General features: G+C 39.9%; 2 protein-coding genes and 1 long non-coding RNA gene across 5 annotated transcripts in view; 2 read left to right on the top strand and 1 right to left on the bottom strand.

The window, feature by feature from the left end:
* The window catches only part of LOC309382444 (uncharacterized protein), a 348,957-nt gene that overhangs the window by 230,906 nt on the left and 100,880 nt on the right, over positions 1-17,171 (top strand). The gene's annotated exons all lie outside the window — the stretch shown is intronic.
* LOC309384474 overlaps positions 1-17,171 on the top strand; it is a 66,996-nt gene that overhangs the window by 7,341 nt on the left and 42,484 nt on the right. For all 3 annotated transcript variants that reach the window (XR_014174064.1, XR_014174065.1, XR_014174066.1), the window contains exons 2-4: positions 11,275-11,409; positions 13,702-13,778; positions 16,522-16,628. This is a non-coding gene — a long non-coding RNA (uncharacterized lncRNA). The remainder of the gene's footprint in view (positions 1-11,274; positions 11,410-13,701; positions 13,779-16,521; positions 16,629-17,171) is intronic.
* LOC309384468 (myosin-3) overlaps positions 14,160-17,171 on the bottom strand; it is a 36,182-nt gene continuing 33,170 nt past the window's right edge. Inside the window, exon 41 of the mRNA XM_081938065.1 lies at positions 14,160-14,309. Within this exon, the coding sequence (XP_081794191.1) occupies positions 14,286-14,309 (24 nt within the window). The 3' untranslated portion in view covers positions 14,160-14,285. The remainder of the gene's footprint in view (positions 14,310-17,171) is intronic.

Raw genomic sequence — 17,171 nt, forward strand, 5'->3', positions numbered from 1 at the left:
ACCAGAACTGAATGCAGTATTCCAAGTGTGGCCTTACCAAGGCATTATAAAGTGGTATTAACACTTCACGTGATCTTGATTCTATCCCTCTGTTGATGCAGCCTAGAACTGTGTTGGCTTTTTTGGCAGCTGCTGCACACTGCTGGCTCATATTTAAATGGTTGTCCACTAGGACTCCAAGATCCCTTTCACAGTTACTACTACTGAGCAAGGTATCATCTATACTGTACCTGTGCATTCCATTTTTGTTGCCTAAATGTAGAACCTTACTCTTTTCACCATTGAATTTCATTTTATTAGATAATGCCCAATGTTCAAGTTTGTCAATATCCTTCTGTATCTTAAGCCTATCTTCTGGAGTGTTGGCTATTCCTGCCAGCTTGGTGTCATCTGTAAATTTGATGAGTTCCCCATTTATTCCCTCATCCAAATCATTGATGAAGATGTTGAAGAGTACTGGGCCTAAAACAGAGCCTTGGGGTACTCCACTACATATTTCCCTCCATGTAGATGCAGTTCCATTGAGGACTACACATTGAGTGCGGTTGGTCAGCCAGTTACGAATCCATCTGGTGGAGATGCTGTCTAACCCACATTCTTCTACTTTATCTAGTAGTAGGTTATGGTTAGTGACGTGCGGTGAGGTTTATGGCTGGTGAGGCTGGTGACGTCATCAGGAAGGCGGGGAATGGGACCACGTGTGCAGGAGGCTGAGGCAGTCTCAGCCTCCTGCACACGTGGTCCCATTCCCCGCCTTCCTGAGTCAACATGAAGGGGACCGCGGAGCGCGCTCTGCCGGCTCGTGCTCCGCGGTCCCCTTCATGTTGACTCAGGAAGGCAGGTGGTCCCATTCCCCGCCTTCCTGAGTCAACATGAAGGGGACCGCGGAGCGTGAGCCGGCGGAGCACGCTCCGCAGTCCCCTTCATGTTGACTCAGGAAGGCAGGGAATCGGACCACGTGTGCCTTTTCCCTTTTCCCTTTTTTTTCTTTTAATGATGAGGGCGGTGAGGCTCTGCCTCCCCTGCCTCCCCTGACCGCACGTCCCTGGTTATGGTCTACCTTATCAAAAGCCTTACTGAAGTCCAAGTAAACTATATCGACGGCATTCCTCTGGTCCACTAATTTTGTCACATTATCAAAGAATGCAATAAGATTAGTCTGGCATGATCTGTTTTTGACAAATCCATGTTGGCTTTTGGCTATTACTTTGTTTGCTTCTAGGTGTTCGCAAATTCATTGCTTGATTATTTTTTCCAGAATCTTTCCTGGTATTGAGGTCAGGCTGATAGGCCTGTAGTTTCCTGGATCTGTTTTTTTCCCTTTTTTTGAAGATGGGAACCACATCAGCTCTTTTCCAGTCCTCTGGTAGTTCCCCGGTGTTCCAGGATCTCTGAAAGATATAATTCAGTGGTTCTGAGATCTCGTCTGCTAGTTCCTTCAGAACCCTGGGGTGTAATCCATCTGTTCCTGGTGATTTGAACTCATCTAGGGTAGACAGGTGTTCACTTACCATTTTCTTCCCTGTTTCAATTTGTGTTCCTAATCTGATTTTTGTGGTGCTGCTTTTGACAGGTTGGACTGTTTTATCCCTTTGTGTAAAGACAGATGCAAAACATGAGTTAAATAGTTCTGCTTTCTCCCTGTTGCTTGTCACCTTCTTGCCACTTTCTTCTAGCAATGGACCAATTGTTTCCTTAACTTTTTTCTTGTTTTTAATATGTTGGAAGAAGCTTTTTTTTGTTAATTTTTACTTTTGTGGCAAGCCTTTCTTCATTGTGAGCCTTAGCTTTCGTCACTTCATCTTTACAGGCTCGGGCTATTTGCTGATATTCTGCCTTAGTTATGTCCCCCTCCTTCCACTTTTTATACTTACCTTTTTTGTCTTTCAGTTTGTCAGATAGTTCTTTATGCAGCCATGCTGGTTTCTTTTGGGAACTGTTATTTTTCTTCTTCATTGGTATTGTGCTAGACTGGGCTTTTGGAATCTCATTTTTCAAAATTTCCCAAGTTTCTTGAGTTGTTTATATTATTATTATTATTATTATTATTATTATTATTATTATTATTATTATTATTATTATTATTATTATTATTATTATTGCATCAACAGAAGTGTATCACAGCGGCCAGTTGTTTCGCCGGATTTGGCATTAATTACTAGTCGGGCCCCACCCAGGGGCCTAGGATGTCGTAACGTATTTTCGTAATATGTGTGCAGATCCAAGCAGTGCAGCCTTTTGCATTTGACTGATGGTGATTTTGTCAATTTTTAACTGTTTTAAATGTAATTCCAGTGCTTTTGGAATAGCACCCAGTGTGCCGATTACCACTGGAATTACCACTGCTGGTTTGTGCCATAATCGTTGGATTTCGATTTTTAAGTCCTGGTATTTCGCGATTTTTTCATATTCCTTCTCGGCGACCCTGCTATCACCTGGTATTGCGATGTCTATGATTGTAACCTTATTTTTCTCAACCAGTGTGATGTCTGGTGTATTATGCGCCAGTATTTTATCCGTTTGTATGCGAAAATCCCACAAGATCTTGACCATCTGACTCTCGATGACTTTTTCAGGCTTATGTTCCCACCAGTTTGTTGCTGTTTTAATATTATAATTTTTGCACAAATTCCAGTGGATCATTTGTGCCACTGAATTGTGCCGCATTTTATAGTCAGTCTGCGCGATTTTTTTACAGCAGCTGAGTATGTGGTCAACAGTTTCATCAACTTCTTTGCAGAGTCTGCATTTGGCATCATCAGAGGATTTTTCGATTTTGGCCTTAATGGCATTTGTTCGGATAGCTTGTTCTTGCGCAGCCAGGATTAGTGACTCTGTTTCTTTCTTTAATGTACCTGTTGTTAACCATAACCAAGTTTTTTTACTGTCCACTTTATCTTTTATTTTTTCCAGAAATTGACCATGCAATGGTTTGTTCTGCCAACTCTCCATTCTTGATTTTATCACATCTTTTCTGTATTCTTGTTTCGTCTGTTGGGCCTTCAATAAATTTTTGTTCTTTACTTCGATTAATATTCGATTATTATTATTATTATTATTATTATTATTATTATTATTATTATTATTATTATTATTTGTTATTTCATGAGTGTTACTGTTGCTTAACCAACTAAGACATTTCCCTTTTCTGTCATGTTTGTGGCAGTAAATAGAGCCAGAGGATCCTTTTAACTCTTTGTAGTATATATCATTACTTTAGTACTTCATTCTTCCTTCAAGGAACTTAAGGCAGACATTGGTCAACTATATCCTGGAAGCTGGCTGGCTGAAAGGGCAGTTGTCCCTAGATCACCCCACAAACTTCATGGTTGAGTGAGAAGGTGAATCCAAATCTCCTCCGCCTGAATTAAGTACTCTAAAAAGCACAATTTTACCACCTGTTTAACTAAACAGCATAATTTTAATGGGATCATCATATTCAGGAAAATATTATAAGTGGCAATGTATAATAATATTTTAATTGGGCCGTAGTGTTTGGATTTTTTGATCTAAAAACATAAATATTAACTTATTTTATATTTAGTTTAAATAGTTTACATCCTTTATGATTGTAAGCTGCCCAGAGTATGTATGTATGTATGTATGTATGTATGTATGTATGTATGTATGTATGTGTGTGTATGTGTGTGTGTATATATATATATATATATGTGTGTGTGTGTGTGTGTGTGTGTGTGTGTGTGTGTGTTATATTTGTACTGATAAATAAATAAAGGGAGACTAGTATAGATCTATTTCGAGCTAATTAGCTCTCATCAGCTAGCCATACCCTTACTGGGATTTGAACCCGGGCTGTATATATCTTAGGCAGGAGTTTTAGCCACTAAGCTAAATATATATATTATAATATATATTATAAGCTAATATATATATTAGAAATAGATAATTGTTCCTATTAAAGGCAGAGGTAAATTCTTTACCTAGAGCAGGGGGCAACAAATATAGTCATGTACATCATTCTTATTTCTTGTATCAATTACTGTAATTTGTCTTATTGTACATGGGCCTGTTCTTGAAGACCGTCAGGAAACTTAGTCCCTATGATTTATGGGTTAGCTTCAGAGGTGGTATTCAGCCAGTTCTGACAGGTTCTGGAGAACCGGTAGTGGAAATTTTGAGTAGTTCAGAGAACCGGCAAATAGGCTGGCCCCGCCCCTGCTGCCTCCCAGCTGATCTTCTTTTGTTGCCCAGAACAGGAGAACAGAGCTGGAAAACAGGTTAGTGGGGTGGGGAGGGAATTTTGCAGTAACTTTCCCCCAGGAGTGGGGAGGAAATGGGGATTTGGCAGTATCCTTCCCCTGCCATGCCCACAATGCCACGCCATGCCACGCCCACAAAGCCACGTCCACAGAACCAGTAGTAAAAAAAGACTCCCACCATTGGTTAGCTTCTTTACTGCCATGCAGGAGCATCAGTTTGTTTCCACTGCAATTCAAAACGCTGATAATTATATATAAAATTGCATGTGACTCAGGATCTGGTCACCTATAAGATTCCCTGACATAAACAGACCCTAGCCATCCAAATAGAGAATGCCTGCTAATGGTTCCTACTTACAGAAGTACAGGGCACTTGGAGCTCAGTCTGTTTTGGGTTTATTAGTTCAGCATTGCCCATTTTGGCACTCTTTCTTAGTGTTTAATAAAACAAACATATCTTTTGTTTTAATTTCTGCCACTGAGACATCACAGGGTGGTTTTGTCAAATGACCAACACTAACCTGAGGAAACTACAGTATTAGCACAGGAGATAATAGGATGGCTTAGGCTCTTCTGCACACCTCATGTAGATGAGATCAGTTGAACCCCAGTGGTCAGCCATGGGTAAGAAAGAATCTCCACTAGATGGTGCAGTAGGCCCCAAAGGAGAAGGAATGGGAGCAGGACACTGTTTTTTCCTCTCGCCACTGAAAATAATGCACTAATCTACAGGGATACTGTATGCATTTCCACAGTTGCGGAGAAGGAACGTTTTATTGTTCTGAGATTACTATTGAAATATAAACTATTACTAGCCTTCTTAGCAGGTCAGTAAAAGAAAAATGCAGGATAGATATGTTTGTGGAAGTTTACGCAAACACTTGCTGTTATTCAAAACAAATGAATAATACCTTTTAAATAAATATTTGTTAAATAAATAAATAATGATAAATAACATCTGGCTGACTGTGTGACTAACCATAATGAATGAGAATGCATATAAACAATAAATAATAATCAAAAACTAGTTTAAAAATATTAAGAAAGAAATAATAGAGAGCCAGTTTGGTCTAGTAGTTAAGGTGCCAGGCTAGAAAGAGGGAAAACGTGAATTCAAGGCCTGAATGCCAGGCAGGTGACTTTGAGCCAATCACTCTCTCTCAGCCCAACCCACTTCACAGTGTTGTGGTTGTGGAGAAAATAGGAGGAGGAAGTTGGAGAGAGAGAGAGGCGGTGGGGGGGGGTATAATCCAACACTGAGAAAATTCCAAGAAACTATAAGTTACTCCATGTGATTTATATGAACTTTTAATGCAAAGCAAAGGACTACCGCTAACTATAAAAATGGAAATACCAGTACATTTAGCTATTCTCTAAATTTATAGAATATTTTATTTTTTTGTTTAAAAGCAAGAATTTAAGGCTCAAGGGTTGAAGAAAGATGGTGAGAAGATTGACAAAAACGGTCATAGGAAAACATAAGACGGACATCCCATGGACTGGATGTCCCTCTAGTGGTAAAAAGTAGGTAGCTGTATAGCTAAGTTAAAAATACAGTCTCTGTGGTTTAAATAAGTGGTGGAGCTTATCCATTAATACACAGAAATTATTTTGATGGATCATTTATTCTCTTTCCGTTGGCGTCAGCTTCTTTGGTCATTATTTATATTTTAAAAATCAAATTCTTCAAAATGAAAGCAAATCAACTTAGGATTGTCTTGATATTCTAACCTTCTTAGATTTTAATATGCTTGTGAATGGGAAACCATACCCCATGTAATAAAGATGCTATATGAGCTTCATTTTCTCCATGCTCAACTATGGATTAAAGCAGGGTCGCAGCCCTTTGAGAACCTGGTGGTGGAAGTGGTGGGCAAGTGCATGCATGAAGCTGCATTTGTAAAAGTGGCACGTGTGAGAAACCATCCCCTCTTCTCCCCCACTGCCACCGCCATCACCAATCCACTGAGCCAGAAAGGTTAGAGACCGTGGTATTAAAGGGTATGTGTGTGATAGGCAGAGCCACATGTGAAGAGTTCAATTAGCTATTTTATTGCTCAAGCAATAAATACAGAAATCTTCTCATTCTGTTGGTTTGCACTTGGTAAGACTAGATCAGGTTCAAAAGCATTGGGGGTGAGGGGTGAGGTCAGACTTTGCTCTGTTGTCCCCATGTAGGGATTCCAGACTAATTTCCCATTTCACTCTTCCCTCCAGCTCAGTCTATTTCTAAAAGTAGGTGTCAATTTTTAATATAATGTGAGAATAGAAAAATAATCAAGTGACAAGCAAAAGTCAGTGTAGTTGCCAACTTTATGTTTTTTTTCCTCTTGATCAATAAAGGAGAGTAGGTAAACTAAATGGGCATTATTATTCAGGTATTATTTCAGTAATATCTACTTTCATGGAGAGGTTTAGGAGCATATATCCCTGCGAAACATCTTCATTTGTATAGAGTAAGGAAGATTATTTTGACGTGGATATATAGGAGCAGTTACCTAGGCAAGAAGAACTGAAGCATTTTTAAGACTAGGATGTCCAGAAGTGACTTGGGCAGATGCCTGCCTAATTCACTCTACAATAAGAAAGAAAAGGTGTAACACAATTACCCTTGCAAGGTTCTGTTATTATAATCAATATGAACATAATCAAATGAAATTAATTTCCTGGTCTGGTCTACTGGTTACTCACATAAACCAGACAAATAATCTATTCTGCATGGGCCAATGGTCCTTGGGAGTGGAGGAGTTCTAATAATTATATCTTTTCAGCCGTGATGCATTATAGTCACAATAAGATAGACTGATGTAATACACTGTCTGATATGACCCAATATTTCAACCCTTAATTTTTCCTTGAAGATATGTTGGTACAAGGATAGGACGCAGGGCAGGAGTGGGTTTCAAATTTTTTTTACTATTGGTTCTGTGGGCATGGCTTATTTTGTGGGCGTGGCTTGCCAAATTTATGTTTCAGATTGGAGATGGGAAATAAAATATGCTGTAAAATATGCTGTATGCTTTAAAAAAAAAGGCCAAAGAAAGCAGCAACCTGAGCTGTGCCGAGCTGAACGCAGGAGAGCTGGAGGGTCCAAAGAGTGTGTGGTTTCATTTGCAGCCAAGCGAGCAAGCCAGCAATCTGTCGGCTGCCGAGCACACTGCTCATGAGTAAACTTGCTCACAAGTAAACTGCATATTAGAGGCAACTGGCATGGGCCAATTGGGGAGAGTCCCTTTGGGGAGAGGGGGCGGTATAAAAATCGAAATAAAAGGTAAAGGTAAAGGCAGATCCTGGCATGCTCACTTGGCTGCTTGCTCCCCGCCCCCCAAGCTCGCAGGCAGCAAACGAAACTGCCGCCTCCTGCCTCCATGCATCAAGGAGGAGGGGAGGCTCGATCCCATTTAGGAGGCGTGGTTGTGAAGCCTCGGGGCTTCCTGAGCAGCCCATGCTGCTTGCCTGTATGTAGGCACTAGGAGGCAGTTGTGTGGATGCACATGGCGAAGACGAAGCAGAGTGAGTGTCAAAGCGAGCTGATTTGGGGGCATGGCCAGCCAGCCATCAGGACTGGTTCAGTGACCCAATTACCACTACCAGTTCTCCCGAACTGATCCGAATCAGGAGCAACCCATCTCTGACGCAGGGTCATTGAAATGAATAAAATTCACTGAAAATCCAAGAAGCTTCTAAAGGAGTAAAATCTAAAACACATGTTGTTTCCATTCTTTGTTGAGGAAGAGAAGGCTGCAAGGTGCAGGCCATTTTTCAAAGGGCACTTATCCTTTCTGACCACTTTGGGAACAATTTTAACAGCCTTTTCCCTTATATTTTCAATAGAGATCCATCTGTCTTTCATGCTTGCTGGTTAATAGTGCTTTCATCTTTTGGGAATTAGCTATCATTTCCTTCCGATTTGAAACTGAAAAGGCCTGTTGCATTCTTCAGGACACCTGTTCACTAGTTTCTTAGTAGGGCAGATCTGCAGATAAGATTACATATTGATGAAGAGGAATGCAAAAACTTTGGCACTGCTGGGTAGTTATTGCAACATAACCATTTGGGCTTGGATTGGTGGCAAGGGCCGATTCTACTCCCTTGTGTGGTCTGCTTCCAAAAAGTTGACTCAGCCTTCCATCCTTCTGAGGTCAGTAAAATGAGGACCCAGATTGTTGGGGGGCAATATGATGACTCTGTAAACTGCTTAGAGAGGGCTGTAAGAGCACCATGAAACGGCATATAAGTCTAAGTGCTATTGCTTGGCTTCAGTCTTTTTTTCTTTCTTTCTTTCGGTCAGCCCTCTTAGCACCATCATTTTTGCTCCAGTTTGGAGAGTGCTTTTTAATAAACCCTTGGATGATCACAGCTACCACTGTATTAAGACAAATGAATAAAGGATCAGGGAGTGAGAAATGGTAGAGAAGTGACAAGGCAAATGGGATGTATCCTCTCATTATCTCCCCAGTGATACGGAGATATATGGTGTTTTCATTCACAATGAAACACTTAAGGGTGCTCTACTGTAGATGCATGTTCTGCAAGCAAACAAAAAAAAGCAGAAAAGCGCAACATTATGAAGAGTTATTATGATTTACAACATCTTCTTATACTGCCATCCCAGTCATCAGTATGATAATAATTCATAAAGGCTGCCGTATTTTGCATAGAAACAGCACAGATTCTATAAATCTCTAGTGAAAAATTCCAGAATAAAAGAAAGCACACAGACTATCACAGTCTAAAGAACTCTTGCACAGTAACAGTGCAAACAGAGCCAAGAATAATCTCACTTTCTCTCAAGGATCAGACCTGTCAATCAGAGTACAGTGAGCCTTCAGTTTAATGGATCCATGGGAACTAATGGGCGGAAGGAAGGTCTGCTAAAAGCCAAGATGCCATTAATTGGGAAATAGGGTTTTTCAAGCCCACAAATAATTGTACCAAAAAAAAAATGTGAAAAAGGCATTCAGGTCTCAGCCAAAGATCACAAAGCAGCGGGAGCTGTGACCCTTCAAGAAAAATGAATCAGCACAGACAAGAAGCCAAATGGATGGTGAGTAGCATGTTCGGGAGCACCAGAGCCAGAAACACTGGCTCTTAGATTCACTTGGTTGATCTAAGAGGCAGAACAGCTTCCAGAAGTAGCAAAGGGATGAGGCAGGAACTCTCTCAGTCTGCAGACCCTGCCCATTAAATCTCCAAACTGCCAAGCCAATGTCCATCAAACAGCAAGTTCACTATACTTTAGAACCCAGCAATTGTCCTTCAAGTTCAAAGTCATGTCTACTGTAATTCATTTTAGCAGGTTTGCTAGGTAGTCTATCTGTGCCCCCTATTCAAAGGCAGATAGGCACACTTCAATGTGTGTCTTGAAAGCTTCTGGACTGTATTATTACAGTTCCCTATAAAGATGGCTACTTTTGAAGCAGAAACCAATGTGTGTCTTTGTGTGTGAGAGAAGTACCTCTGTGATGTTTCAAAAAATTCATATTAATGCTTCCCTTTTTTATCAATTATGTAGAGATTGTTCTCAATTAAAAGCACAGCATTATTGTATGAAGCCTTGAATTATGTACAGAAAAAATTCACGATGGCCATAATGACTACCGTATATTTCTTGTCTTCCCTATTGCTTTGCAGTTTGGCAGCTTTTTTTTTAGTTGAAATAAAAATGTAGTATAAGAAAATCAGAAGTCAATGAGAGGTGTTCACATTGATATGCCCAGACACTACACTGGAGATGCCAGCTCTAAACGGCCAGTTGTGATACAAAAGGCTCCTAAAGGAACTGAAAGCAAGGTTGTGTATTAGGCAGTCAGTGCTAAAATGGGAACAGTTGTTGAGATCTATTGGTTAAAATTGGTCAACTACTGTCAGGAGATTCAAGCTGGATTCAGGTTGGTTGGACTATGATAAGAGATTGTTGGGTATTTTCTCACAGCTATTTAAAATATGTATTTAATATTTAAAATAATTTACTCCATTCGTCAGACAAAGCCTCTGGAGTCATTTACACAAAAACAGGAACAAATCAGAACATTTCTTGCACTGCAAAAGACATTGTGTGAAAGGAAAAAATAAGCCAGAGAGGAATAGCAAAGAGAAATACTCTTCACTTTCTACTCTGCTTTATAATAACCAGCCTGATTAGATAGCTGGAAAAAAGAGAGAGAATTCGCCTCAACCACCTTAAATTAGACTTGGAAGACAACCAGCAACCAGTGAAGCGCTTTAAATGTGAGACCTTCAGGAGATATTTAAATATGAAACCTTCAGGAGATATTACTCCCTATGTTTGCTGCCAAATTCTGGGTCATTCTAATTTGTAGGCCATCTTTATTGGCTGCTCTACAAAAAGTGCATTTTGCACATTACAGTAACCCACCTTTTAGATTTACCAGCACATAAGTCATAGAGGCCAGACCTTTGCCCTGTAGATGGGCATGCAGTTGCTTTACTAAACAAATATTATGAAAAAGACATTTTTTTCACTAATAATACTTGTCTGTCCAGTATTAGTGCTGAATCCCAATAGATTGTAAATAGGGAGGATGCAGCAATATAAACAAGAATATTAAAATATTCTGGAGAGATATAAGTTCCCTTTGGGTCCCGCACGAGAGTCAACTTTGGAAGAATAAACCTTTGGTACTGGTGACCAACTCAGATTGGATCCTGCAACATTATTCTATGGCATCTATTCTTCATTTACAAGAATATTAAGAGACACAGGGGTATTTAACAGAATAACTCTCCCTCTTCCAACATAGCACAATTATCAGAGCCCCCAGGCCAGCCCCAATGCTCAAATCCAACATTAAATATAAACTGAAAAGGTCCACATTTTTATGTAAGATCTTCTGTAGCCTTATGGCCATTATTTTTTCTATTAACTTAGCTATGTTAATGGAATATTAGACTGAAGCCAGTTTGATGTACCAGTTAAAAACACACTAGGTTAGAAACTAGGAGGCTGTTCTAATCTTGCATTAAGTACAATGCTACATGGGTAACTCCAGTTTCCCCCCCTCTCTCTCTCTCCTCCCCCCTCTCTCCACAGAAAGTAAGCAAATCACTTCTGAAAATATTGCAAGGAAAAATAGAGGAATTTGTCCAGATTGTCTCTGGGAGCCAGAGCTGGCTTGAAGAAAAGATGTTGATGAAAAACAGCTAAATTTAGATGAAGATCGCTTAAGTAAGAGGCTCAATGCATCCTCCATTTCTGTGTCTGTATACTGTAGTGGCAAAATTTCATTTGTTAAATGTTATGCTGTCATACTTTACAGCTTCTCTACTGCAACCGTCATTGACAACCTTACTCCTAACCTACATTCTTAAGTCTAGTGATAAGTCTATATAAGACATGGTGAAACATGACAGGGGCAAAACATATCTATCTACATCAAATTATTCCACATTTACAGCAAAGGAACTATTTGTAGACATTTTGTAGACATAATAAATTAGCAGGATATTTTACAAATGGGCATTATTTGTGGCAATTGGTAAGTTCATATAGTTGCTTATATGAAGAGGTTTTGTCTTTTTAAAACTGTGTTATCAATAGTATTATGACATCATGGTTCATTTTAACATGCAGCAGGCAGCCTCCTGTGAAATGTCTTGCATGTCTATTAAGGGCTACATTAACTATATCAAGAAACCTCTAAGACTGCCTATAGTTAGCCTGCTGGCTCAGGCATATATCCTTTCTATGTAAGGCAATACAACCTTGTCAAGTTTCACTCACCCTCTCAGCAGCTACAGTATTTGTTGTCTCGTAGGTTTCTATCCTCGGAACCAAAGCTGCGGTGAGGCCCATCTTCAGGAAAATGTTTACTTTTCATGCTCTCACAGTACCTTAATAACTGAGCAAGGTTCTCACAGTGATCTCTAAGAAGGTAATTCCACAGATGAAGTGATGCACTATCCAAATTTTAGTAACTGGTGCCAGTGCAAAGATATATAGCACCTCTAGGCCACTTTGAGTGAGAGCAGAGCCTCCTGATGATGCAAAGATTGCTACTGTTAGAGTCATTTGGATTCAGGGCAATGTTGGCACCTCCTAAGCTTTGGCACCCTAGCCCAGTGTGTGCTCTGCCTTAGTTTAAATTATAAATTACATCATTATATCATATCCCCATTCCATGTTCTAAGCAGCCTTTTTATGATAATGTAGAGTGTGGATCCATCCTGTAGGGTGGGAGCGAGAGACAGGAAGAGTGGGCTTAAAAATATAAATTCCTAAGAACAGTAAGGGTGGCTCAGTGGCTAAGACGCTGAACTTGTCGATCAGAATGGTCGGCAGTTTGGCGATTCGAATCCCTAGTGCCATGTAACGGAGTGAGCTCCCATTACTTGTTCCAGCTTCTGCCAACCTAGCAGTTTGAAAGCATTAAAAATGCAAGTAGAAAAATAGGAACCACCTTTGGTGGGAAGGTAACGGTGTTCTGTGTGCCTTCAACATTTAGTCATGCCGGCCACATGACCACGGAGACGTCTTCGGACAGTGCTGGCTCTTCGGCTTTGAAACGGAGATGACCACCGTCCCCTAGAGTCGGGGATGATTAGTACATATGTACGAGGAAAACCTTTACCTTTACCTTTACCTTTACCTTTAAGAACAGTAATCTAACCTGAGCAATAATTAACAATATATGGTTTTATGATGAGAACAGAAAGGAGACTGGTTTAAAGGAAATACACAATAGGGACAAGCAAAGCCTAGCATCTAGGTAACTTCATCCTATCAAGAGGAGTCCCAGGGAGTGTCAATTCAGTGTGTTTGGTAACAAAGGTGAAAGGAAGTAAGCTAAAATCAGCAATCTATGTAGAGTGATAGAAGAAGGGGGACTGAAAGAAATAACCATTTTTTTCCTCTTTGCCTCTTGTGGTGGCTAAATTGTGATGGAGATAGTGTCACACATCAATAATAATACTGGATCTCTTTGCTGATGCGTGGGTTCAATCATGCAATGTATATAATCAGAGTTCTAAACATTGTTTGTGACTCTTAAGATAGCAGGATGCAAAGCAGAGGCATAATTTGCATTGGTATTTAAGAGGGAACTTCAGAAAATTTGAATGAAGGGGGAAAGGAGGAAACAGGAGGGGAGCCTTGGTGCTGCTCAGGAAAGTCCCTCTCCCACATACTGTTGCCTGTTATCTTTTCATTTCCTCAACCATTTCTCTGCCTTTCTCTCTGCCATTCCCTCCTTTCATTCTTCTTTAGTCCAAAGGAGGTAGAAAAAAGCGGTGGGGGGAAGGGGGGGGTTGACTCATTTTTTCCTGGTTATTGTAGAGGAGATTATTATGACATGGATAGGCCTCTCTATAAACAAACAAAGTTGTGCTTTCTTTTCCTTTGGGAAATGAAAGAAAAGTTCTTTTATTTGTTCTGAACAAAAAGTGCAGCATCTGTGTTCATCCCACTCCTCCTTTCCTTCTGTGCTGTTAATCCAATTGTGTTAATTTCTTGCCTTTTCAGGGCTTTTTCCCCATCAGCTGATATCAGCTTGTCAGCATTGAGAGGGGTGTCACTGGTGACAATAGCTCCATCTACAGGTAAACAAATAAACTGCAGTGTGAGGAGGAAGAGTGGGGGAGAGTGGTATTTTGCTGGAGAGGTACAATTAAGCAGCCTGTGCATATATATTGGGGTAAGGTAAACACATGAAAGGGATTGAAAACAACATTACACATGTACAATATGTGAAAAATAAATTGTCGCCACTGACATTTGGAGTGTAACTCTTGATATGTCGTGCAAAGGCAGATGTCAACCATTATTTATTTATTTATTTATTATTTATTTCTTGGATTTCTAAACCGCCCCCTCTCCCAAAAAGGGACTCGGGGCGGTGTACAGTCAAATAAAATGCAGATAAAATACAATTAGCTAATAGAAGCTACACCAAATTCAGAAAGAAAACAAAAACCACTTAGTTATTAAGTAAAGCACTATTTATTTTCTACTGACTTGGCTAAAGGAAAGATTACTACAATTTTCAAGAAAGATCAGGAAGGCATATGCATTTTGCACACATTCCCATCTTCAGTCCAACAATGGATTCATTCTTCACTTTCTATTACAACCTGCCAGAAACAAAAAACAAAAAGTGGGTATGTGTATATGTATACTTTATACACATATATACTTTATATACATACATACATACATACATACATACATACATACATACATACATACATACATACATACTTTATATACCGTGTTTCCCCCAAAATACGACCTACCCCGAAAGTAAGTCCTAGCTTGATTTTTACATGTGTGCCCAATATAAGCCTTGCCCCCCCCTAAAAACAAGCCCTAATTAAGATCCTGCCCACTCCAGGCTGCACGGGTAAACATTAAGCTAGGGTGGAGATGGGGGAGTGGAGCTACCCTATTACTTACCTTCGGACAGTTGCAGCCAGGCCTAGCATACCCTGACACCTGCCTTGCCAGCCCATTTCTTCTGCCTGCAAGGCTTTCCTAAAGGCCTTCAGTAAAGCCTTGCTGGCAGCAGCAGAAGTTCCTGAAGGCCTCTGAACAGCGAAAAGGAGGCCAGGGGTGATGTGCCCAAATGAGGCGAGTCAATAGATGACATCCCTCTGAAAATAAGACCTGGTGCTTTTTTTTTGTGACTAAAAATAATAAGATCCGGTCTTATTTTTGGGGAAACATGGTTCATATATACTGTAAGTATGAAAGCAACATATCCCTACAGCTACAATTTTCTGTAAACAACAATAAGTCAAATCTATCCTCATACAAGGTTTTCTCAATGGAAACAAGCAAAATTGTGGGGCTCCAAGTCTCAAAACGGGGATGCTGCAATTCCACTCCCTTAGCCTAAGAGAGATGTAGGCAACAATTCAGGTAAAGGAAAGATATAGTTGGTGCCCTTTCATAGGGTTGCCAGGTGTCCACTATTTGAGCGGACAGCCCGCTTTTTTCACATTATGTTCACTATTTTTTTTCACAAAATAGTGGACATTTTTTTTATTCAAAAGCTTTATGATGAAATGGTACGTAATCTAAAGCTGTACAGTCTAAGAGAATAAAGATAGGAGAATCGTGTTTTGTCTTTTTTTTTCATAAGTTAGAATGAGACAAAGATTGAATATCCATTGAACTCGATTCTCCGAAAAAAATTATTAATCATACTCAATTGTTTCACAAGACATTTAATAAAAGTATATAAAATTATTTACATACTATTTTTCTTAACTCGCATTTACCTATTATTTTTATATTATATTTTTTTCTTAGTTGGATAGGTATGTTTTGGAACACTCAATAACGTATCATCATTTGAGGTATATATATAATATATATAATTTAATTGTAAATTTTTTATATTTTTTTACTACTTAACCCCCCACCCCCGCTTGTCCGCTATTTTTTGGAAGCAGATATGGCAACCCTACCCTTTCATCTTATTAAAAAGAAATATAAACAAAACTCATAGCTTTGCTTCATTCGCCTTCTTGTATGTGAGCTGAAAATATTGAAGAATTAAAAGTGGTATAGTTTGACCCTGATCTCTTTCTGTAAGCCGTGATTATTAAAATATCACTATCCCATGCAGAGAGACCCCACATTCAAGACTGGCAGCCTGGCGTCCGTTCTGCTTTCCTGGATTTCACTTGGCTTTCACTCATGAATGGGTTCAAAGTCAGCATATGGGCTGAAGCCAGATTTACATCTGCGTACTTTGCCTGCGTACTTTACCTCATCTGCACATCCTGCAGACCAGGGATGGGTTGCTCCCAGTTACTGCCAGTTCAGGGGCGTGGCAGGCCTGGGTCACTGCTGGTTCCAGCTACCCAGGCCGCCAAACCACTACCGGTTCAGCCGAACTGGTCTGAACCAGTTGGAACCCACCTCTGCTGCAGATGGTACTCAATACAGCCTAGACGTAGAGTTCTACATGCAATAAGCTTGATCTGGCATTTGCAGATTATGTATACTGAGAGATTATGTGGTGCAACATGTATTTTGAATAGACTTGAATTATCATACTACTTCTCCCCTGAGTATATTTGTTTGAACGGTTGTCATAGTTGTGGCTTTACAAGCCTAACTATACAGCAAAGAGCTAAAATAAGTCAGGGGAGCATTTCAAACTGCTTGCCCAGGTAAGCCTTTAATATTCTCAGTGTGGCCAGAATTAGAATGTTTTTGTTTGGGAAAACGTGTAGTAACAGCATTCACCACGGGAAGCTAAGCAATACCTATATTGAACAAGCTAAGGAGTTCAAATAACTTGGGATCATCATCGTTCAATTTTCTACCCCAAAGGAAGAAGCAAGCAAGACCATGACTGCCTGAACCAATGCAATCATACAAATTGCATACCGCAGAGGCAATAATTACCTCCCTGCTGGAGTCAAATTCTTCAGGCTGAGGTATTGAACCTTTTCTTTTATAGAGTGTGGCTTTGCATATTATAAAAATCTACTTGCTTTTGAAGCAACTCAAATTCAATCTATAAGAGCAGTGCTGCATGTCTCCTAGGGTGTAGCTAATGTTCTTTTAGGCCTGGAGATTGCTTGCATCTGCGCTATTGAGGCACAGATGAGAATATGCTGGCAGAAGTTATTAGCTGAAATTAAATTAAATTCTGCTAACTTTCAGAAAGAGTGACATTTATTCCCCTATTTCTCTAAGGATGATTTGTATGCAAGGCTCTTTTCCTCCAACCAACTATTCTCACTAGTTATTTCTTTTCTATGTAGGACAGTCATTTTCTTGGCTAGATTTAATGGTCTTCCAGGTACACCTTTGAGGGAAGGTACAACAATAACAGTGGATAAAACTGCCCTGGCATTTTTATGCCCTGCTCAGAAAGGTCAAAAGCCATTTTTTGTCATTTTGTCGCAATGTCTTACATAACATCCGTACGTCTATGGAGATTCCCAGTCATCCAGGTTATGGTTGTACTGAAGGTG

This window comes from Natrix helvetica, assembly GCF_964273705.1.
Source record: "Natrix helvetica genome assembly, chromosome: 1".
NCBI classification, from domain to species: Eukaryota; Metazoa; Chordata; class Lepidosauria; order Squamata; family Natricidae; genus Natrix; species Natrix helvetica.